This window comes from Mesoplodon mirus (assembly GCF_964341445.2).
Source record: "Mesoplodon mirus genome assembly, chromosome: X".
Taxonomy (NCBI): Eukaryota; Metazoa; Chordata; class Mammalia; order Artiodactyla; family Ziphiidae; genus Mesoplodon; species Mesoplodon mirus.
In genome coordinates, this window is record NC_138981.1 from 86030752 (window position 1) to 86056109 (window position 25358).

At 38.8% G+C, this 25358-nt stretch overlaps 1 protein-coding gene across 3 annotated transcripts; it reads right to left on the reverse strand.

The window, feature by feature from the left end:
* Positions 1-19323: 19323 nt before the first annotated feature.
* On the reverse strand, positions 19324-25358 carry TSPAN6 (tetraspanin 6). 3 transcript variants are annotated; one of them, XM_082609886.1, is made up of 8 exons: positions 24819-25358; positions 23884-23925; positions 23408-23482; positions 22463-22561; positions 22040-22174; positions 21640-21723; positions 20827-20932; positions 19324-20189 (listed from the first exon to the last, which is right to left on the reverse strand). In XM_082609886.1, exons 1-7 carry the CDS (start codon positions 24903-24905, stop codon positions 20864-20866), a joined length of 591 nt encoding a protein of 196 aa, XP_082466012.1. In that variant the 5' UTR covers positions 24906-25358; the 3' UTR covers positions 19324-20189; positions 20827-20863. The 3 variants fall into 3 exon arrangements, with proteins under 3 accessions (XP_082466012.1, XP_082466011.1, XP_082466013.1); XM_082609885.1 differs by having other exon boundaries at positions 23737-23925; positions 24819-25237; XM_082609887.1 differs by lacking the exon at positions 23884-23925 and having other exon boundaries at positions 24819-25239.

A 25358-nucleotide genomic window follows, 5' to 3' on the forward strand; every position in this document is an offset into this window, starting at 1 on the left:
TCACCCAGGGAAATTTCCCTTTGCTTTCAAGTAGCCGATAATCCACACTTATTTTGCTGAATCTTCATTTTTTACCCCATCAATGGATCCCATCCATCATCCCAATGAATATGGCTTTGGAGATATAAAAGGCTGTAACCAATTTATAGACCAATCCCAGGAGCATAAACCTTTATATTCAGAGAAACTACGATGACTATTTAGGCCACCAGAGAAAAAATAAAGAAAAAAATTTATTAGTTTGAAACTTATTCACAGTCTTCAGGCCAACGAACACAAACTGATTCCCTACAGCACATTCATTGTGGGCATTCAAAAAATATTAACCAACATTCCCCAGTGTTTTGACGCACTGTTATGTTTAGCCACCTCAAGAATGAAGCCCACTTCAAGTCTTGAGAGATTTTTTTCATAGAAATTCTACTTGTCTTGATTTTCAGTCCAATTTTTTTCTAAAACTTGTTTTCCTAGTGTCTACATTTTATTAATGAATAAATCCTTCCCTTTGAGTTTATGAGAAGTTGTACAGAAAACAGTGAGAAAGGTTTTCATTTGAGGGTTTTGCTATCATGGCCTCAGATATTTTGACTTTGGGGGATTGGGAGGAGGGGAGGGAAAGCTGATCTGTGTTTTAGCTTTTTCCCAAAGCCCCCAAACCCTTGTCATTACAGTTTCTTTTTAGGTGATAATTAAATGGTCTGTAGGAGCTGAGAAAAAGCACCTTGAACCACAAAAAATTGAAATTTATCTTTCATCAAGCTTTCAAGTATTTCCCTCCAGGTGTCTAATTCTACATGCCAAAGCATGTTGTTTTCAAAAATAGAAGAATTCAACATCTCATAATTTTTCTTACACATTTCTCTACATTTCACACCCTATTCCAAAGTGCTCAATTGGAAGGCATGTTTCTCATGAAAGAAGGGCTCTATTTCATTTTATAGAGTGGCATGTCTAGGAGACCACATTTTTCAGATATAAAACTTTTCATTTTAAAAGTTTCATTCTGTGTCATCTTTGAAAAATGAACAATTGCACCCAGAGGGTCACATTCCTACCCCACACAGAAATGGCCCTTTTCACTTACTATTCAACCCCCAGGAAAAGATTTCCATACTAAAATAGAGAAGAGGCCATCTCAGACTTCTTTTTTATACCAAGCCTAAGATCAATAGACTGACTGTGCTCCCTACTGGTAAAATGGAGAGCTACAACCAACAGTCAAACTTTTATTTGACAAAAGCCTTATAGAACTAGGAATTAAAAATTTGTTTATCATGCCCAGAAACAGGATATCTTGCCACCTGAGTTCCAAAATTACATAAAAGATTAGCCTGAGAGCAGAAGCAAATGAAGTCAGAGCAGCTCCTGGGTCAAGCTCAATATGAATTCAAATATTACTACCATTTGACATTATTGTCAGTGTTACTAGCTGCTTACTGTGTTCTGACCAAACCATATCTAAATATAGCCTGATCCAGTGGTTCTCAAACTTTAGCCTGCATCAGAAGTTTCTGGGGTACCTGTTTAAAATGTATAGTCTTGGCTCCAAGGACGAGAAATTCTGATTCTGTAGGTTTGGGATGAAGCTCTGGAATCTGCATTTTATCAGTTCTTCCCTCCCTTAGTGATTCTGATGCAAGTGGTTCAAGGAACACATTTTGAATAACATTGACATATCCCTGATAGTATGAATAATTCCTGGCTTGTATGTCAGCAACACCATCATCAGAACCATGACCTCCCTAGTGGGATTGTAGGAATGCCTCTGGTTTCGTTGCTCCCATACATACCAGCTCTCTGCCTCTACTTGCCTTCCTGGCTCTTCTTAGATGCCTGGGCAAAGGAGAGAATTTTATTGTTATAATAACAATAATAGCTAATATTTACTGAGTGTTTTCTATCTGCCCAGTACTAAGTGCTTTTCTTATATTAAGTAATTTAATCCTCACATTAAGCCTGTGTATGAAGTAGGAACTATTATTATTTTTCTTTTACAAATGAAGAAACTGAGACACTGCCCAAGGTCACAGACTCTGTAAGTGACAGAGCCAGGATATGAAGGCAGGCAGTCTGGCTCCAAAGCCCATGCACCAAACCACTATGTTATATTAACTATCTACATTTAAAAGGGAAAGTACTAGCTTTTTTTTTTCTTTGTGATTATATGATTTTTATTTTACTCACTAAGGCACAAAATTACAGAATTATTGTGAGGAGAAAAAAAGATTTAAAGTATAGCCCTTTATCAGAGACTTAATTGATCAAGTTCAATTTCCCTGAAGAGTATGTGATCATAGTAAAACCCACCATAATGCTTTTATAATGCTTCCATATTCCCTGCTAATTCCTTGCCTCATTCAAGAGATTTGAAAACTGAGACATTAAGCAAATTTTCCAAGGTCACCACAGAGTTAATGGTGGTAGCATAGTGAGGGCTGCTCACCTTCCCCTCCACCCCTAATTCCTGCATGCTCCCAACTCAGTTCCTCTACGTACTGGCCTGATTTCGCAGCACAATATCCATAGTCTGGGATGGCCATATATGGAAGATGTAAAAGAATAAGCTATGTATTGACCAAACTTGGCATGGCTTTTGGAAACCATGCTAATGCCCAAAAGACAATAAATGTAATTGAAAACATCAGCCTAGACAAGGGGATGTTTTCTTTACAGTTGTCATAATAAATCTCTCTGAACTTTACCTGGCATTTAGGTATATCAGGCCCTCCATTGTAGACCTTTGATTTTTTCCCCTGTCTTTGTAACCTCACTTTAAACATCACTCTTTCCTTCTCTATACTTTTCTCATACAATACTTTTAAAGCAACCAGGACATAATACATTCTTTTCATATCCTCTACAAAACATTTGTGAGCCCAAAGCATGTGCAATTCTTTCTAGTTGCAGCTGTGGAAGAAAAAGGTCACCAGTAGCTAGCTTAAATGTACACAAGCAGCTATAAGTTCTAGTCAGAGCTTACCAGTGCCTCATAGCAATTTACAAGAGGGAGCTGCGTTTACCATCCTGAGTCATTCTGCCAAATTCCAGGGTGTAGAACTTCAGTTTTTCCAACAACCACAATGCGTTTTCATGATGTAAAGTTATCCAAATCCATGAAACAATGGCAAAAGCAGGTTTTGATTCATGGCTTTATCCCCAGACAGCTTCTGCAAACCACTGGAAACGCCACCTTGGTAATAAGGCATATTCTGTGATGCTCCCACATCTACAACATTTTTTTTCCTCTCCTCTTGCTCATCATAACAAAGCTTCAATCCAAAGGACCTTTCACACCATATGTATGAGGTAAGCAGAGAGTCGGCCTTATACTAAGCTGCTTAATCATATATATAGCATTAAAACCAATTTAAAAATAAATAAGTGAATTAATGAAATGAGGCACCATTTTCTGAACTATTGAATTAGCAAAAATTAGGAATCTCAGTGTTGGCACATATATGTGAAAAAGGCACTTTGATATAGTAGTAGAGATAGTGTAATTAGTGTAGCTACTTTGAGGGCAATTTGGCAATATCAATCAAAATTAGAACTGCACATACTCTTTGACTAGCTATTCCTCAGTTGGGAATTTAACCTAAAGACATATACTCGCAATATATATAAAAGATAATTCAAAAGAGTATTTGTGGCATTGACTGTACTGGGGAAAAAAAGTAAATGGTCCAGTGATAGGGCCTCATTAAATAAATATGTCTCATCCCTACTCTTGAACAATACAGAAGGTCTGTATGACCTGATATAGAAAAATCAAGAGGCATCATTAAATGGGAAAAAAGTAAGCTGAGGAGAAGCTTGAATAATAAAGTAATAGCTAACCATGTGGGACTTCTAGAATGTCCGAGTGAGGACTTCTAGAATGTCCAATGAGGGTTTCCATAAATCCACTCTAGCATAAAAGCAACAAAAATACTGGCAAAATTATAAAATCAACTTTTTCAGAAATCTGGAAATTACTCAAAGGCCTGAAGCAATCTGAGGGGCATTTAATCAAGAAAAACTGTTTAACCTCTATAAGAACATTTTATGGCATTTTTAACTTGACCTACTCCCATGTCCCTCTTCCCAGTTCCACAGTAGCCTCGAAAAACAGCAAACTCACAAGCATAGTAGCTGTAAAGAAAACAACAACAGCATTACAGCCACCAGAGAGAGAAAACTGGGTTTGATGCTCTTCAGAAGTTCCCATCCCCAGAACACTGTCATTATTTAACCTGTCTCACAGCTCCCTGGAAAGTCCCATTCATAGAGTGTTTCCATTATTTGACCTGACTCAGAGCTTGCTCCACAGGACAAGCCCTATCTTCAGAGCATTTGTTGAATGCAGTCAGCAGCAATTGGTTAATCACAGCTGCCTGAGATAACTATAACAGTTTGGGCAACCAAGAGCCTAGTCAAAAACATAAAAATAAAAATGATCTAGGTAAAGGTCAGTCCTCGACACAAGGGTTTGTAAAAACAAATATTTTTTAATTAAAAAAAAAGATCTAGAGAAGGATATGACCAATAGTGGCCTTTAAAGAGCTCTGACATAATCCTGGGTATCTAGAAGTCTGTGTGTATGTGCAGCACAGTGTATATGCCTAGGAAAGACCTGAGAAGACATCAAACTCCCATCTCTGGTTGACCTTAAGGCTCTATGCAAGCCAGAAGTACAGACTAAGGCAGAGTTGTAAACTGCCTGCCTGAGTGTTGAAGGCATGCCCCTGTCAGTACAGATCCCCACCCCCAAGGAAAAGGATGGAAGAATTATTGATTCAAGACCCTTAAGGAAATATTTGATGAATCATCATCTAATCGCTAAACTGAGTAGAGAATTGCATGGCCACGCACTAGAGGCAATACAATAGAAGTAGTCCAGAAAAGTCACTTAACAAAAGAACAGCAAAAACAAACTGACTAACGAAACAGCGACAAGCAAAAAAATCCTGGGGTGGGAGAGAATGTGATCTAGAGTTGCCAAATTATATTATCTAAAATGTCCAGTTTTTAACAAAAATTATGACTCACAAAGAAACAGGAAAATATGGCCCATATACAGGGGGAAAAAAGCAGTCAATAGAAACTCTCCCTAAGGAATCTCAGACATTGGACTTACTAGACAAAGTCTTCAAATAAGCTGTTATAAATATGTTCAAAGAACTAAGGGAAACCATGTCTAAAGAATTAAAGACAAGTAAGAGAGTGATGCCTCATCAAATATAGAATATCAATGAAAAGAGAGACTTTTTTTAAACCCAAATAGAAATTCTGGAGTTGAAAAGTACAATAACTGAATGAAAAATTCACTAGAAGTGTTCATCAGCAGATTTGAGCTGACAGGAGAAAGAATCAGAGAACACAAGATAGGTCAGTTAAGATTATCCAGTCTGAGTAAGAGCAAATAAAAGGAATGAAGAAAAATGAACCGAGCCTCACCGACCTATGAGACACTATCAAACACACCAACATACACATAATGGGAGTTCCAGGAGAAGAGGGGTCAGAGAAGGAGGTAGAAAGAATATTTAAACAAATAATGGTCACAAACTCCCCAAATTTCATGAAAATCTTTAATCTACACATCCAGTAATCTCAACAAACTCTAAGTAAGATAAACCCAAGAAGATACACACCCAGACACATCATAGTCAAACTGTTGAAAGACAAAGAGAAAGATTTTTGAAAGCAGCAAGAGGGAAGTGACTCATCATGTACAAGGGATCCTCAGTAAGATTAACAATGGACTTCTTATCAGAAACCACGGAAGCCAGAATGTAGAGGGATGACATAGCCAAAGAACTGAAAGGAAAATACTGTCAGCCATAAACTCTCTATTTGACAAAGCTATTCTTCAAAAATGAAGGAAAAATTAAGACATTTCCAGATGAACAAAAACTGAAAGAATTTTTACCAGCAGACATGACATGCAGTAAATAATAAAGGGAATCCTTCAGTCTGAAATGAAAGGACTAGGCAGTGACTCAAATCCACACAAATAAATAAAGATCACGAAAAAACGTAACTATGTAGGTAAATATAAAAGATAGTATAAATGTACTTTTTGGTAAATTTTGTCCTCTCCTACCCTATTTAAAATACAATTGCATAAAGAAGTAATTATAAAACTGTGTTGGTGGACTAAAAATGTGTAAAGAGGTAATTTCTATGACAATAATAGCTCAAAAGGAATGGAACTATATTGGACAAAGTTCCTGAATACTTTTGAAATTAGGTTAGTATTAATCTAAACTACATAGTTTTAAGATATTAATTGTAATCCTTAGAGCTACCAATAATAAAATAACTTGAAAGATGTATAGTAAAAGAAACAACAAAGTAATTTAAATGGTACACTAGAAAATATCCTTTTATTACAAAAGAAGGAAGTAACAGAGGAGCAGAGGTACAAAAAGATATGATGTACAGAAAACAAATAGCAAAATGGCAGAAGTTAGCCCCTCCTTATCAGCAATTAAATTCAACATAAATGAAGTAAACTTTCCAGTTAAAAGACAGAGATTGACAGGATGGATAAAAACAAACATAATTCATCTATATACTGTCTACAAGTATATTTAAAGACCCAAATAGTTTAAATGTAAAAGGATGGAAAAAATATATACAAATAGTAATGCAAACAGTAAATAAGACTGGAATCACTATATTAATAGCAGACAAAAGAGCTTTTAAGACAAAAATTGTAATTAGACTCAAAGAGAAACATTTTATAATGATAAAAGTGTCTATTCAGCAGGAAGAGATAACATGCACTTAACAAAAGAGCCTCAAAACACATGACACTAAAATTGATATAACTGAAGGGAGAAATAGATAATGCAACAATAATAGTTGGATACTTTAATATCCCACATTTGATAATGGGTAGAAAAACTAGTCAGAAGATAAACAAGGATATAGAAGACATTAACAACACTATCAACCAAATCAGCCTCACAGAAATCTATAGAACACTGTACTTAACAGCAGTGGAATACATATTTTTTCAAGTGCACATGGAACATTGTTCAGGATAGACTTATGCTAGGCCACAAAACAAGTATTAACAAACTTAAAAAGAGTTAAAACATAAAAAGGCTGTTCTGTGATGAATATGGAGTTAAATTAGAAATCAACAAAAGAAGGAAATTAGGGAAATCAACACTATTTGGTAATTAAACAACACATTTCTAAAAACCTCATGGTTCAAAGAAGAAATTCCAAGGGAACTAGAAAGTACTTTGATCTAAATTAAAATAAAAACATAAGTATCAAAATTTAGGGGATGCAGCTAAAGTAGTGCTTACAGGGAAATTTACACCTTTAAATGCCTATAATTTAAAAAGAAGAAAGATCTCACATCAATAACCTAAACTTTCACCTTAACAAGCTAGAAAATGAAGAGCAAACTAAACCCAAAGCAAGCCAAAGAATGATATAACACTGCAAAGATTAAAGTGACTATACTACCCAAAGCAATCTACAGATTCAATGCAATCCTTATCGAATTACCAATGGCATTTTTCACAGAATTAGAACAAAAAAATTTACAATTTGTATGGAAACACAAAAGACCCCGAATAGCCAAAGCAATCTTGAGAAAGAAAAATGGAGCTGGAGGCCTCAGGGTCCCTGACTTCAGACTATACTACAAAGCTACAATCATCAAAACGGTATGGTACTGGCACAAAAAGAGACACATAGATCAATGAAACAAGATAGAAAGTCCAGAGATAAACCCATGCACCTATAGTCAACTAATCTATGATAAAGGAGGCAGGAATATACAATGGAGAAAAGACAGCCTGTTCAATAAGTGGTGCTGGGAAAACCGGACAGCTACATGTAAAAGAATGAAATTACAACACTCCCTAGCACCATACACAAAAGTAAACTCAAAATGGATTAAAGACCTAAATGTAAGGCCAGACACCATCAAACTCTTAGAGGAAAACATAGGCAGAACACTCTCTGACATAAATCACAGCAAGATCTTTTTAGACCCACCTCCTAGAGTAATGAAAATTATAAACAAAAATAAACAAACTGGACTGAATTAAACTTAAAAGCTTTTGTGCAGCAAAGGAAACCATAAACAAAATGAAAAGACAACCCACAGAATGAGAGAAAATATTTGCCAATGAAGTGACCGACAAGGAATTAATCTCCAAAATATACAAACAACTCATGCAGCTCAATTTTTAAAAAAATCAAAAAATGGGCAGAAGGACTTCCCTGGCGGCACAGTGGTTAAGAATCCTCCTGACAATGCAGGGGACCCGGGCTCGTTTCTGGTCTAGGAAGATCCAACATGCTGCAGAGTAACTAAGCCTGTGTGCCACAACTACTGAGCCTGAGCTCTAGAGCCCACGAGCTACAACTACTGAGCCTGTGTGCCACAACTACTGAAGCCCATGTGCCTACAGCCCATGCTCTGCAAAAAGAGAAGCCACCACAATGAGAAGCCCATGTAACACAAATGAAGAGTAGCTCCTGTTCGACGCAACTAGAGAAAGCCCGCACACAGCAATGAAGGCCCAACACAGCCAAAAATAAAGTTAAAATTATTTTTAAATGGGTGGAAGATTGAAATAGACATTTCTCCAAAGAAGACATACAGATAGCCAAAAAGCACAGGAAAAGATGTTGAATATCACTAATTATTAGAGAAATGCAAATTGAAACTACAGTGAGTTATCACCTCACACTGGTCAGAATGGCCATCCTCAAAAAGTCTACAAATAAATGCTGGAGACAGTGTGGATCAAAGAGAACCTTCCTACACTGTTGGTGGGAATGTAAATTGGTGCAGCCACTATGCAAAACAATACGGAGGTTCCCCAGAAAATTAAAAATATAGTTACCATATGATCCAGCAATCCCGCTCCTGGGCATATATCTGGAGAAAAACATGCTCCAAAAGGATACATGCACCCCAATGTTCATTGCAGCACTACTCACAATAGCCAGGACATGGAAGCAACCTAAATGTCCATCGACAGAGGAATGGATAAAGAAGATGTGGTACATATATACAGTGAATATTATTTAGCCATAAAAAAGAATGAAATAATGCCATTTGCATCAACATGGATGGACCTAGAGATTGTCATACTGAGTGAAGTAAGTCAGAGAGAGAAAGACAAATATCATATGATATCACTTATATGTGGAATCTAAAATAATGGTACAAATGAACTTATTTACAAAACAGAAATAGAGTTACAGATGTAGAAAACAATCTTATGGTTACCGGGGGGAAAAGTGGGGAGGGATAAATTGGGAGATTGGGACTGACATATGCACGCTACTATACATAAAATAGATAACTAATAAGGACCTACTGTATAGCGCAGGGAACTCTACTCATTACTCTGTAATGACCCATATGGGAAAAGAATCTAAAAAAGAGTGGATATATGTATATGTATAACTGATTCACTTTGCTGTACACCTGAAACTAACACAACATTGTAAACAATTATATGGCAATAAAAATGTTTTTTAAAGAAAAAAAGATTAGTGTGGAACTAATTGCCTTAGATAATGGAAAAGCAATAGAGAAATTTAGTAAAACCAAAGTTGGGTTTTTGGAAAGATCAACAAATTAACAAACATTTAGCTAGACTGACCAAGGAAAAAGGAGACAAGACTCAAATGACTAAAATCAGGAATGAAAGACCACACATATTATCAACTTTAGAGGAAAAAAAGTATGATAAATAAGGGAATACCATAAACAATTGTATGACATCAAATTAGATAACCTACATGAAATAGACAAATTCCTGGAAAGACACAAACTACCAAAACTGACTTTAAAAGAAATAGAAAATCTAAAGAGATTTATAAAAAGTAGAGTCTGAAGTAGTAATCAATAAACTTTCCACAAAGAAAAACCCAGGTTCAGATGGCTTCACTGGTTAATTCTATCAAACGTTTGAAGAAGAATTAATACCAACCTTTCACAAACTTATAGGAGAAAACACCTAAAAACTAATTCTGAGACGAGTATTACCCAAATCAGACAAAGACTTCATAAGAAAACCACAGACCAATATCCCTTATGAATATAGCACAAAAATTCTCAATGAAATACCAGCAAACTGAATCCAGCAAAATATAGAAAGGTTTATACACCGTGACTAAGTGAGATTTAACCTAGGAATGTAATGTTGGTTCAACACATGAAAATCAATCAATGTAAGATATCACCTCAGTTGAAAAAAAAGACAAAAACCACATGATCATCTGAGTAGATGCAGAAAAGGCATTTGACAGCATACAACACCCTTTCATGATAAAAACATTCAACAAACTAGGAATAGACAGGAATTTTCTTAACCTGATAAAGGGCATTACATCCTACTTAACTGTAAAAGCCTGAAAGTTCTCCCTAAGATCAGGAAAGAGACAAGAATACCTGTTCTCGTCACTTTTGTTCAACATTGTACTGGATATTCTAGGAAATAAGGCAAGAAAGAAGTACAACTATCTCTATTTGCATATGACATAACCTTGTACGTAGAATATCCTAAGGAATACACAAAACAAAGCAGAAGTACAGTAAGGCCACAGAATACAAGATCAGTAAAGAAAATTAACTGCATTTCTGTGCACAGGCAGCAAACAATCCAAAACTCAAATTAAGAATGTAATTTTATTTACAGTAGCATCAAATAAATAAAATTCTTAGAAATAACTTTACCAAACAAAGCACAAGACTTGTATACTAGTAATTACAAAACATTACTGAGGGAAGTTAAAGAAGATTTAAATAAATGGACAGGCATTCCATGTTCTTGAATTGGAAGACTCAATATTGTTAAGACAGTCATTCTCCCCAAATTGATATATATATTCAATATAGTCCCTGACAAAATTACAGCAGAATTTTGCAGAAATTGACAAGGAGAGCTCAAAGTTCATATGGAAATGTAAGGAATCCAGAATATCTAAAATAATCTTGAGAAAAAGAAAAAAGTTGGAGGACCCTCACTTTCCAATTTCAAAAGTTAACATAAAGCTATAGTTATCAAGAAAGATAGTATGGTACTGGCATAAGGATAAACATAATGATCAATGGAATATTATTAAGGGTTCAGAAACAAATCCTAATACTTAAAGTAAACTGACTTTTGACAGAGGTATCAAGGCAATTCACTGGGGGAAAGAATGTTCAACAAATGGTTCTGGGATGACTGGACATGCACATGTAAAAAGATTATCTTAGTGCCTTACCTCAGGCCATACACAAAAATTTACTCTAAACTTGTCAGACTTAAATGTAAGAGCTAAAAACATATGATGGTTTTAGAAGAAAATATAAGAGGATCTATGGGACCTCGGGTTAAGCAAAGATTTCTTAGACATGACACCAAAACTATGGTCCATAAAAGAAAAAAAATATGATAAATTGGACCTCATCAAAATTCAAATATTTTGTACTTCAAAAGACACCATTAAGAAAATGAAAAAGCAAACAAATCTAGGAGAAAGTATTTATGAAACACTTATCTGATAAAAGACTTGTATCCAGAATACACAAAGAACTCTTACAAGTTAATAAGAAGACAACCCAGTTTTTTAAATGGACAAAAGAAATGAACAGACTTTTCACCAAAGAAGATTTATGAATGGCTAGTAAGCACATGAAAAGATACTTAACATCAACAGTCATTAGGAAAATGCAAATTAAAACCACAGTGAAATGCCATTTTGTGCTCACTAGAATGATTGTAAGACAGACGATACCAAATGTTGGCGAGCATATGAAGAAGTGGGAACCGTCCGTCACTAGATGTTGATGGGAATGTAAAATGGCACAGCCACTTCGGAAACAGTTTGGCAGTTTGTCAAATGTTAGACATAAAACCACCATACAACCCCGCAATTCCACTCCTAGGTATCTATTCAAGAGAAATGGAAACATATGTCCACACAGAGGTTTGTATGGAAATATTTCCTGCAGTATTTTTCATAATAGTCAAAAATTGGAAGCAATCTAAATGTCCACCAACTGGCAAATGGATAGACAAATATGGTATATCCATACAATGGAATACAATTCAGCCATAAAAAGGAATATACTACATCCATGTTAAATCATGGGTGAACCTCAAAAACATTTTGTGAAGTGAAAGAAGTCGGAAACAATAGACCATATATTGTATGATTCCACTTACGTGAAACGCCCAGGAAAGGCAAATCTATGGAGACAAAGTAGATTCACAGTTGCCTAGGGTTAGGGGTGGGAACAGGGATTAACTATAAATGAACATGAAGGATCTCATTGTGGGGATGAAAATGTTCTATGATTGATTAAATCACTGGACACACTTGAAATGGATGAATTTTATGATTCATAAAATATATCTCAATGAAATTTTTAAAAATTGAAACTAACATTTATATAGCGCTTACTATGTACTATACACTGTGTTAAGTGCTTAGCATCTAGCAACTCATTAAATTCTCATAACAGCCCTATGCAGTAAGTAATATTATTTATCCCTCTTTCATAAATTAGGAAACTGAGGCACGAGAGATTAGGTGACTTGCCAAAGAGCACACAGCCAGTAATTAGTAGAGCTGGGGATCCAAACCGTCAGTCTGACTCCACAGTCTGTGGTCTTAACCATGGCTTCCATTTGTGGGAGGGAAAAAAAAAAGAATATACAGATACACTTGTATACGGCAAGCAATATGTGGAAGGAATCACCAGGAAATTTCTTTTTTTTTTTTAACACCTTCATTGGAGTATACTTGCTTTACAATGGTGTGTGAGTTTCTGCTTTATAAAAAAGTGAGTCAGCTATACAAATACATATATCCCCATATCTTCTCCCTCTTGCATCTCCCTCCCAGCCTCCTTTTCCCACCCCTCTAGGTGGTCACAAAGCGTCCAGCTGATCTCCCTGTGCTATGCAGCTGCTTCCCACTACCTATCAATTTTACATTTGGTAGTGTACATAAGTCCATGCCACTCTACCACTTTGTCCCAGCTTACCCTTCCCCCTCCCTGTGTCCTGGAGTCCATTCTCTACATCTGTGTCTTTATTCCTGTCCTGCCCCTAGGTTCTTCATAACCATATTTTTTCTTAGGTTCCATATATATGTGTTAGCATATGGTATTTGTTTTTGACTTACTTTACTCTTTCTGACTTACTTCACTCTGTATGACTGACTCTAGGTCCATCCACCTCACTACAAATAACTCAATTTCGTTTCTTTTTATGGCAGAGTAATATTCCATTGTATATATGTGCCACATCTTTATCCATTCATCTGTCGATGGACACATGGCTGCTTCCATATCCTGGCTATTGTAAATAGAGCTGCAATGAACATTGTGGTACATGACGCTGTTTGAATTATGGTTTCCTCAGGGTATATGCCCAGTAGTGAGATTCCTGGGTCGTATGGTAGTTCTATTTGTAGTTTTTTAAGGAACCTCCATACTGTTCTCCATAGTGGCTGTATCAATATACATTCCACCAACAGTGCAAGAGGGTTCCCTTTCCTCCACACTCCAGCATTTATTGTTTGTAGATTTCTTTTTAAAGAAGATGTTTGGGGTAGGAGTTTATTAATTAATTTATTTATTTTTGCTGTGTTGGGTCTTCGTTTCTGTGCGAGGGCTTTCTCTAGCTGTGGTAAGCGGGGGCCACTCTTCATTGCGGTGCACGGGCCTCTCACTGTCACGGCCTCTCTTGTTGCAGAGCACAGGCTCCAGACGCACAGGCTCAGTAGTAGTGGCTCACGGGCCTAGCTGCTCCGTGGCATCTGGGATCCTCCCAGACCAGGGCTCGAACCCGTGTCCCCTGCATTAGCAGGCAGATTCGCAACCACTGCACCACCAGGGAAGCCCTTGTTTGTAGATTTTTGACGATGGTCATTCTGACTGGTAAGAGGTGATACCTCATTGCAGTTTTGATTTGCATTTCTCTAATGATTAGTGATGTTGAGCATTTTTTCATGTGTTTGTTGGCTATCTGTATATCTTCTTTGGAGAAATGTCTATTTAGGTGTTCTGCCCATTTCTGGATTGGGTTGTTTGATTTCTGGATATTGAGCTTCATGACCTGCTTGTAAATTTTGGAGATTAATCCTTTGTCAGTTGCTTCATTTGCAAATATTTTCTCCCATTCTGAGGGTTGTCTTTCCATCTTGTTTATGGTTTCCTTTGCTGTGCAAAAGCTTTTAAGTTTCATTAGGTCCCATTTGTTCACACAGCCAACCCCAGTCCTCTCCCTGGGGTCTGACCTCCGAAGCCCGAGCCTCAGCTCCCAGCCCCCGCCCACCCCAGCAGGTGAGCAGACAAGCCTCCCGGCTTGTGAGTGCTGGTCGGCACCGATCTTCTGTGTGGGAATCTGTCCGCTTTGCCCTCTGCACCCTTATTGCTGCGCTCTCCTCTGCTGCTCCCAAGCTGCCCCTGACCTGCGCCACCCCCATCTCCGCCAGTGAAGGTAGTGCGTGGAAACGGTTCCTCCTTCACAGCTCCCTCCCAGAGGTGCAGGTCCCGTCCCTATTCTTTTGTCTCTGTTTTTTCTTTTTTCTTTTGCCCTACCCAGGTACGTGCGGAGTTTCTTACCTTTTGGGAAGTCTGAGGTCTTCTGCCAGTGTTCAGTGGGTGTTCTGTAGGAGTTGTTCCACATGTAGATGTATTTCTGATGTATCTGTGGGGAGGAAGATGATCTCCACGTTTTACTCCTCTGCCATCTTGAAGGTCCCCTTCCCACAAGGAACTTTTATCAGTAATTCCCACTCTGGGAAGTGGCAATGAGGGTGGGCAGGAAAGGGAAACAAATTTATTACTTTATTACTTTATACCACTTGAACTCTGAATTTTTTATACATTTTATAATTCATGCATTCGTTTGGTAGATACGAAACATCTATTTTTAAATCAAAACATTGGCTATCTTTGATCTGTCAAATTTTTACATTTTTAATTTTCCCTAAACTTTTTGATATTTTCTGAATTCTTCTGGGTATGTCTTCAGGCCTTCAGGCCAAGTCCTCAAATAATTACCATGGCATGCTTTCTGTTACGTTTCCTTCTGCCAGTGTCAGAGGCCCAGCATGGGCTCAAGGCCGAGAAGGGTCGGGGTGGGGGCTGAGGAAGATGATGAAAGAAGGGCCTGTGTTGCTTGTTCCCCTGCTTGGGTCAGTCTGCGATTGGGCTGAGTTCAAGGCTGCAGTGAGCTGTGGTGTGCAGCTCTGAACTCCCTAGACGCCCTGGGGTGCACCATGAGGCCTGTCGGTCTTGGAAATTGCTGCTGTCCAGGAGGGGGATAGATTTTCCGCATGCATGTGCGCATGTGCAAACAAACCTATTTGCCAAAAGCAAGGTTCAGATTTCTGCCTGCAGAGTTGAGAGTGAGTCTGCCTCCAGCATGTGTGTGTCTGTGTAGCAGAGGTTTGGGGGAGGGGTTCCATTTAATGTTTAACGACAGTTGCAAGAGAATATGTTATGAAAGCAGCTGAGTGTTGTGGAGTATCTTTACTAAAGTGGGAAATATTACCTTATGAACTTTAGGAAGCCTCTGACAGTATGAAAAGATGCTTAAAAGGCAATGGGAGGGGTTAATGTTTAGACTGTGATTAACTCTTTGTAGTCATTTCTTTGGTTCAATAACGTTGTGGAGACAGGGAGTAACTACAGATGTGTTTGTTTTCAATATGTACTTATTGTATGCTAACACCCTACAAGAGCATGTTGTGAGAAAACAGGATACTCTTTTTAATGAAGTTTTCCTTTTTAAAGATTTCATATTCAGTAAAGACTGATTAAATGATACTTGGAGGAGAATTGCTTTTTCTTACTCCTGTTCTCTGGCCATGGACCAGCATCACATAATCCCTAGAGCCTTTTTGTTATTAAGGTGCAGCATAATTCAATGAAAGAAGCATGGGCTTCAGAGTCAGATCCTAGATCTGCCACTTACTAGCTGTGTGACCTTGGACAAGCTATTTAACCTAATCTTCAGGTTTTTGGTGGTTTTTCTGAAAAATGGGGATAGCTCTACCTCCCTGCACAGGGTAGTTTATTGAAGCACCTTACAAGGTGTTGGGCAATTAGTAAGTACTCAGTAAACATTAGTTCTCTTACCTTCCGGAGGCTGGGGATGGGGGGAGTAAGAACCTGAGTAGGAAAAATAACTCTTTGGAAAGGGTCTACCTTCTCTTAGATGCCATTTTCCTTCTAAGGAAGGTCAAGACGTGCACTTAGAGTGAAAATCTCTCAAGTCCCTCACCTCTCAAAATCTTAATCTGTACCCCAGGTGTGTTGCCCTGTGTCCATACCTTTCCAACGATGATTCTGAGTATTTGTATTACCTACTTACACAGTGTGTGCACCCATTCATGAATTGATTGTCTATATCCAGGCAAGCACCATGCCAGTTTGATTTGCTTTGAGGATGTTGCTACTGAGATTGTCTTTTCGCAGCAAAGGTGGTGAAAAACTTGTTGGAAGAGAGAAATATTTACGAGTCACTACTTCAGTTTTTTTAAATAAAAACTTTGAGGACGTGGTAATGAGAGCACCACCAGATCAAGTATAACAGTCTTACCCAAAGAACTCATGTTCATCTGATGAATGCATGTAGCAGAGCCAATGATAAACTCTCAGAGCAACTGGCCCATTTTCCTCGATTGCCATAAACTGTGTTATTCCTGGTGAAGGAACCAGTTCAGTCAACATCAAATGTGCCTACTATCCATGCACTACATGTTATAGGAGGGTTTTTTGAATTTTTAAGTGTTCAGAATGCTAAGCGTTGGGGTGTTGGAGGGAGAGGGGGATACAAGCAAGTCACAATTACCAACACACAACTGAAGTGTTATCTACATTCAGTTCCTCCAAGGTCAGCATAACCTAAGAGCAGAAAGCCAAATGCAAGACTTTGTGGGGGGGCAGCCACACTTGAAAAGTAGGAGGAAATTAAAACAGCAAAGTAAACCAGAAACAGCAGTAAAAGGGAAGAAAAGCAGGATATTACAAGGTCAAAACAAAACCCAAGAATCTTCGGTGGCCTTGCATGTAGCAAAGACTTCAAAAAAGAAAAGCATCAAAAAGTGATTTGACGGGGAGGAAGTTAGCAGTGGTTTCCGAGGTTAAGTGGTTTCTGACTGGGCAGGTGGTTTCTATTATATAAACAGTGGCTTATATAGAATGAGATATTTAGGTCAACAACTTATTTCACACAGAACATTAAGAAGCCATTGTAATTAGATTCACTCCCTCATTCATTTCATTAGCATTTGCTGTGCTCTTATAAGTGCCAAAGTCTACTAAGCTCCACAGGGTAGGGGTACCTAATAGAAAAGCCATAATTAAATCATAATGGCTTTTCTCTCATGAGGAATCTGGGCAAAGCTTTAGACCCATGGCTTAAAAATGAAAGTCTCATTTCCCTGAAAGTGTTTCAGTTTATGTATCCTTTTCTGATATATTCGCCTTTTGTTTTCCTTTTTGAATTAAAAAAGATTGGTTTGCCACATCACAGGCAAGGTGTCAACCTTGAAGGACAGCAAATTTTAAAAATATCAAATCTCAATGTATCTTATGTATGCGTGAGGAATGGTAGTTACAGCTTGTGTTAGATTTTTTTCCTACACATACAAACAAAAGCCATACAGAATAGTCCAAAGGAACCAAAGTTTCCTCAGTTTCACACACACAAAAGTGCATACACTCCTTTGCCTCTCATAATTTAATCAGTTTGGCTGGCTGGCATCACTGTCAAAGTACCAACTTGGATTCTGACAGGAGGTTAAAAACATCATCTCAAAGAATCCTGTGTGAACTCTGAGGAAAAACAGAAATGCCATTTATACCTTGTATTAGGGATTTATTTTCCATAAAAGTTTGATGCCTACAACGTAAATCCAACCCCTCACAGGAATAGGCCAAAGCTGCCAAGCTTTCCACATTTTCAGAAAATACACCCTGTGGAGCTCTGCTTCTCAAAGTGGAGCTCAGAGCCGCCTTGCAGTGGGCAACCTGGTGTCTGGAAGTGAGACAACCCACAGGATAGCTTTGGCACACTGCAAAGGTGGAGGCGGATTTTACAGCCCAGTGTGCACATGCACACCTTAACTAGAAGGGACTTTTGTAATTGGCCATCCAAAATAAACCCACCTTAAAAATAAATACACCAACCCACCTTAAGGGCAAGGCAGTGTGTTTTTTCTCTTCCTACTTTCCATATGTCCTGGGTTTTTTTTCATTTTAATAATGAGGAAAATATTTAACTTTTAAAAAAACTAAAGAAAACTTTAAAAGGTTCTTCTAGGCCACCCTAGTGAAAAATAGCTATTTGAAAATTGCTGATTATCCTTAAAATAAATCTGATTGTCCTTTCTTCTTTAGCTTCACTTATTTCAATAACTCTGATTCACTGCATTTGGAAAGCCACTAGTTTTCAATTGTTTTATCTCTATATCTTATGTCAAAAGTCGCCCATCAGGGTTTCTCTGGTGGCACAGTGGTTAAGAATCCACTTGCCAATGCAGGGGACACGGGTTCGAGCCCTGGTCCGGGAAGATCCCACATGCTGTGGAGCAACTAAGCCCGTGTGCTGCAACTACTGATCCCGTGTGCCTAGAGCCCGTGCTCTGCAAGAGAAGCCACTGCAATGAGAAGCCCACGCACCACAATGAAGAGTAGCCCGCGCTCTCCGCAACTAGAGAAAGCCCGCGCACAGCAACGAAGACCCAATGCAGTCAAAAATAAATAAAACATAAAAAGTCACCCATCAAATATTTTAATGGAGAATATTCTTTCTCTGCAGTAATTCCAAGTACTTTAAAACATGTACCCCAAAATTCATTATTAATCTTTTTCAACTAGTAGCTTTTATCCACTTTCCTTATAACTGTGATTGATTCCCCTTTACCATCAAATTCAAGGACTGTGTGAATGTGTGGCAATCAATGAGCTAGGTTCTACTAATGGATATATAATGAAACTCAAAACCAAAGAAAGAATTCCCCCATTCCAACTCCAATTTTAATTATTAATTTCCTTACTAGCCTGAAGGTACAAGTTATACCTCTCCCTATCCAACTTCTTACTGTAAACTATACAATAAAAAGAGTCTGATCTCTAGGAGAATGCTAAGCATATGCTATTTCATAGCAAGGAATGCAATCCTTTCACAGGGAATAGTTCATGTAAACAGGGACTTTTTAAAAATGAGAGTCAAGACCTCAGTTTTATATTTCATATCTAAAACTGTACTCCAAGTGGAAATATGGGGCTTAACTTTCTTAGTGGAAAACAACCATCCCAGATTTTCCAAAAGTTAAACACAATGATTTTAGAGGAAAACACTATTTATTGTGTAAAAGATTTATATTTATTAATCAAAGGCACAAAACAAAACTAAGACTATTAAAAGTTAACCTTAATGTTGACAATTCTTATCAACCTGGTAAGGAAATACCAGCTAAAGCTAATGAAGATGAGTTGCTTTAAATTCCTAAGGAGAATACAATAACTCTTGACACCATTAAGTAATAATTAGAACTTTTCAAACAATAGGGGAAATATAAATGTTAGTATAAATACCTAAATTTTGAGGCAAAGAAATGTAAAGTGTTAACTGTGTTGCAACCTGGTGTATCACAGAGGACTGGTAGTGCCTTTTATAGTCTTGGGTGCCTTAGAGGTCAGAGACCGTCGTTACTACCGTTTGGCAACTCTAATGATGGGTGTTATTCAACTATTGGCTGGAATTAAATTATGCAATGTGACTCTCTGCCTATCAGCAGAACAGAGACTAATGAAAATATTTTAACTTCTTGATGCAAATTATACAATCACACCAGATAACCCTGGCTGGGAAAAGGTCCAGTTTGGAGGGATCAATTTTCGATCACACTACATTGACAGCAAACTCACAGTGACTTTCAAAAGCCACACACTGATAAAAAAAAAAGTCAAGAGGAACACAGTATTGCTTCATTTACAATTTACTAAGCTCTTCCAGTGTTTCAGAGTGACATGGGGATTTCAACTATCTAACATGAATGGGACAAAAGGTGGACTTCAAACATATCAAGCAAATGTCTTGATCGAATCAGACTACTGGTATAGTTTTTCAATCTATCTGTAAGAAATGTCAGTCTTCCACCCAGGCGATCTTGTAATTCACAGGGTTGGGGGTGGGGATGTTAAAATCCTAAAATTAAAGAAAAAAAGTTAATTTACTTATAACCCAAATTTCAATATCTGTATTCCTTTCCACACATTTTAATCCAGTCTGCTAATGAAGACCTTCATGTGTTCCCAGTCAGTGGCTCAATTCAAATGTGAAGGGTGCCCCAGGGATTAATTCAGCCAGCTACAGTTCTCACGTTTTACCATTCAAGTACTGAAGTTATTGAAGCACATGTTTCTCCAAAATCTAGTTAAGCTAGATGAGTTTATGGCTCTAGTAACAGTCCACCAGAGGACTGCAATAAATGAGAATTAGGTAAAAGACCAGGGGAAAATGCCGATATTGACCAAGAGCAGAGTGTACTTGCCAGGTCACTATTGGGATTCTTCACTTCTCTACACTAGGTCCAAATCTGTTAGAAAGGGGACCACTTAGGATCTTTAGGCTGACACGTGCAGGTAAACCCAGAGAGGCCCTTCTGTCCTTTTTGGCCATGACTTGTACTGAGAGACAAGTGCCTATGCAGGGTTACACAGTAACAATAACATTTGAATGCACTGCTGGACATGACCTTCTTGGCAAACTCAGTCCATCCATCACATGTATAGGCTGGAGTAAATACTAACACTGAGAGGACTGAGGATCAAAATGAACATACCTTAAAGTTGGAGAGGAATAGGCCCGTATTATGCTGGTTACACTATCTCATACTGGTTATTTGTTATGGCGCGAGAGAGGCAGTAGGCTAGAAAGATTCCAATCAGCTGGAAACAAAATACAAGCAAAATTAAACACACATACACACAAAGCTTAAAGACCTCAGGATACAGGTATATTCTCCTTTCACTTCTAATTCACTACCAATTTCCTTAAGTTTTTTTTCTAGAATAAGCATATAAGTGAAGTCTAACTACTACTGTGATCGGAATTTCACAACCACCCCTGACAAAAATCACTCAGGAAAGTCTTGAAGTTTGGGGAAACTTTCCTTACTCTTCCTCTCAGTTATCAGAGCAAAAAGGATATGGCTTAGAATATGTATCTCATCAAGTAAAATCTCCATCTATCAAGGCAGAGATTCTCTTGGAGGATTCTAAAACAGTGCTGTGATGATGAAAATATTCTGTAATACCTGTTCTGTCCAACACGGTGGCCACTAGCCACATAACTTTTGAAAGGTGGCTAGCGGCTATTAGTGCAGATTCAGACAGACTTAGCAGGGCAGGTCTTAGAGAACTCTGTAGTTGTGGGAAAACATAAGATGCAAGACAACCAAAAATTGGAATGAAAAGAGCAAAACTACTACATCTCTACTGTGATGAGCAACTGAGAGTTTTGTGAAAATATGACTTCTCTAAAAATGCCCTTGCTAACCAGCGCCCTGAAGCAAAAACTGAAGCCTTCAAAGTGGAAATCTTGTAGCTTACACCTAACAAGAGTGATGAAACATTTCCTAACTACAAGGACTTACCTGGAAGCAAGCAACTCCAAAAGAAATTCCCGCAACAACTCCCATTTCTGACTCTATAATGGTCATCACCTTTATAAAACAACCCTGATGGGAGAGAAAAAAAAAAAAACATTAAGTACAGCTCAAACCATAATAAATACTTTGATCACACATCTCTGTGAAAGATGAGCTACCTTAGCCTTTGATTGTTCTTTTATTAAAATTTATTCTTTCATAACAAATCCTGTCTCCTTTGAGGAACACAGGTTCCACCTTTTGGATTATGCATAAGTGTGAAATCAAGTCACCAATTTTCTGAGCTTCAGTTTCCTCATTTATTCAATGAGAATAACACCTGCTCTGCCCTATTTCAGATTACATGTATTGTGAGTAAAAATTAAATTCTTTTTTTACTCCTTACTTCATTGTTTACTTTATCTGCATCTCTCTGAGGAGAACAACCTTCAAGTTTACAGCAGCTCTTGGGAAATCCTTTTTCTGAGTAATAATTAGCATCCTTCCAATCTCTATAGTCGGTGACACCACAACAATGCAACTGAAAAAAAATCCAACGGAAGCATTTATAGTTCGTATTACCACTTTGTAGTCAAACAATTAAACCATCATCTTAGATTATACTTGGTGATCTCTAGCTTAAGACATATTTTAAAGCAGCTGTTCTCTATTGGCATTATAATTCATGAGATTAGCACTTTGGGACTGGCCTTACTTTCACTGCTACAGTACAAATGGACAACGTCTGGTAGGCAGGGCCCTATCCTCTTCTCTGAGGGAATAAGGAATGTGTTCCCCTCTTGAGAAGCCACCACCTATGACCACTTACCGTATTTTGGATCTTGTCTACTGCATCGCTTCTATAATCTCCCGTAGCGTTATATTGCTTTAAAGCTTTCTCATAATTATTCTTAAAGCTGTTCTTAATCTACAGCAAAGAAACACAAGGCCAGTAAACAAAGATTTTAGAATGTCCTTTTGGTTTCTAGGTCAAATAAGAAATTCCCACATCTGACCAATGGTCCTATCTTTGATAGCAGCAATGTGTATGGTAATTAACTTCTATGGTCCAATCCTGTCTTCTAAGCAATGTAAGTTTAGCTAAGGGGATTCCTAAGCAAAACATTCCAGTAAAAGATGATAACGACTAGACGTTCAAAGTGCTATGGGAACATATATTTATTCAAGTGGCAGCTTCCTTCTGCTGTATCTCCTCCCACCCTCAGTCTTTCTTCACTTTCAACTGAGTACACATTTGATGCCTATGGGATTTTTAAGCTACACAATCTCACTCTGGGAGAATGCACTACCACTTTGCACTACCACTCTCATTGATGAGCCTTCAGTACTCATTGAATGACTTCCTAACCCCAGATTTATTAAGGTTTTGATGAGTGGAGAAGGTATCAATTTTGTGTTATCAATTTTGTGCTTTAAATATTTTCCTATCGCTAAAGTTATATATTGTACTATGTACACTTTAATAGGTACTTATACACAGAAAAATGACTGCAAATACAAATAATTATGGGTACCTTCAATTTTCTTCTGGTGACTATCAGTCTTTACCAAAAAAGTGGGCTAGGTTTTTTTTTTTTTTTACCAGAAAGTTATTACTGTCAGCTACAGGTTGAAAAAGTCAGCTTTAAACACAGCTGTAAGTGATTTTTTAAACTAGTGAAAGCTGTCGCTTAACTCTATTACTTAAATTTATCCAGCTTTATCTCTTAGAGGATAAATTTTCACATATTAAGGTTCCCAAACTCAGGCTTACCTCATGTCTGAAAACAAATCCTACGATGGCAGCGACCAGTTCAACCAAAAAAATTAGAGTCAGAAACATTGCATACTGCAGGATAAAAAGAAAGGTCCAAGTCAGTTTATACATCACAGCTGCAAAGGGAGTCAATGTTCAGCACGTTTTTATGGAAAAGGGCAGGGAAAACACAAAGGTGGGAATTGGCAGCTACACTGTTACTTGCTAAGTTTTCATAAGGAAGAGGAAAAATCAAAAAGGGCCATGCCTAGTTCCAAGAAACAAAGCCTACAACATATAAGCCTTTTCAAAAACCAACAACCAATTCTAAGAAAGCAAGGACTCACCAGTTTTAGCATCCATGCAGAAGCTCGGCAGGTAGCAAAACAGCCGAAGGTGCCCAAAAGAATAATGACAGTGCCAGTGCCAATGAGCACGAAGGGGACATTGGTGGCCTTTTCATTTAAAAGGGAAAAATAATTCTCTAGGCTCACCTTGCCCCAAATGCCAACAGCAAGAAGGATAACACCAGTGATCTATGTGGGAAATCAGAGAATTGAGAGTTACACACTGTATACAGCAACATCTTGAAACCACAAACCACTAGGTGTTTAAGAAACAATAGGTGTGAGAATTCATGTAGCAGTCTGTGGCCAAAGAGCTGTGGCTGGGATGTGGTAGACAAGGGGGTGGGGCTGTACACAAGAACAGGCCTTGATAAATCCACACGCTGGATCACTGTGGCCAGGACAAAACCAAGGGGCAGCTAGAGAAGGCACCTTGACAAAATTCTTAAACTTTACCTGCTTTTTTGCCCTAGGGATCAAAACTTAACTGTTTTACACCCGCCTTAGGAAGAAAACCTTTCCGCAGATGGGGGTGGGGGTGGGGGGAGTGTTTCTAAGAGTTCCAGAAACTTTCCCCTTCCCCCCAGTTCAGAGATGAGCACAGGGTACAAAGGGATGGTACACAAAGCAAGCCCAAGGACAGATTGGCGGGAGTGGAGCCATTACCATACTTACCTGCGAAATACTCCCCTCTTATGAAGCAGTGAAAAGAAAAAGACTATTATGCAAGCGAGCCCTCACTGGGGCCGGGAAAGCCTTGCCTCTCCAATGGTCCGGGGACACCCTCTGTTTGCTCTGGGGGGGTTCACTCCCTTACTCGCCCCTCGCATCGAATTCCAACGCTAGGCACGTCTGGGTCCCGGCTCAGCCTCTCGGCTGCCGTCGCCCGACACCCCGACCCGCGCGGGCGAGATGCCCGAGCCCGAGCTCGAGCCCCAGCACGTCGTCACCAGCGCCGGGGTCCCAGCAGCGACCGCCGCCCCAGCCCCACCAGCGCCTCCCTCCCCACCTCCGATCCGAGCTCCCTCCTCACGACCCCAGCCCGGGATCCCCTCCCGTCCCCGGGTGTCTCCGTCTCTCACCCAGAAGATGAATGTGTAGATCAAGAGGACGCTCTTGAAACAAGTGATGACCGGTTTGGTCTGCAGCCTCCGAGACGGGGACGCCATGACTAGCCCAAGACCCTGCCCCGCCGCGCCAGGCGATCGGAACAGAGTGAGCGAGGCGCGGGGACCCCGAGTCTCCCCGGAAAGTGCCGAAAAGTTACGAGCGTCTGCGACTGAGAAGAGCCGGAAACACTGTACAGTTTTCTAGAGGGCAAGGTCCGGGAGGCTGTCCGGAAAGTGACGGCAATTTCCGAGCGCCCCCTGCCGAAGGTTGCCGAAAACTCTACACAAAAGGTTCTAGTGTCGGAAATTTCTTAGATCTTCAAAGGGGAGCTTGCTTCATTTTTTCGCTCAAGGAATCTTTCCCGCCCGCCACCCTTCCCCCTGACCTTACAACTCTATCATATTGTTTCTATCACCAGCAGCACCAGCAGCGCTTTGAGATTCGGCCTCGCCAGCCCCTGGAGCCCAGAAGGAAAAACAGAAATGGAAAGAGGTTAAAAGTGACCTAAGTGG

Coding starts and splice junctions, on each gene's coding strand:
- TSPAN6 (XM_082609885.1), bottom strand. CDS start 24,905: ATGGCGTCCCCGTCTCGGAGGCTGCAGACCAAACCGGTCATCACTTGT. Junction 23,483..23,736: donor CTGCATGGATGCTAAAACTG/GTGAGTCCTTGC, acceptor TTTATCCTGCAG/TATGCAATGTTTCTGACTCT. Junction 22,175..22,462: donor TAGACAAGATCCAAAATACG/GTAAGTGGTCAT, acceptor ATTTTTTTTCAG/TTGCATTGTTGTGGTGTCAC.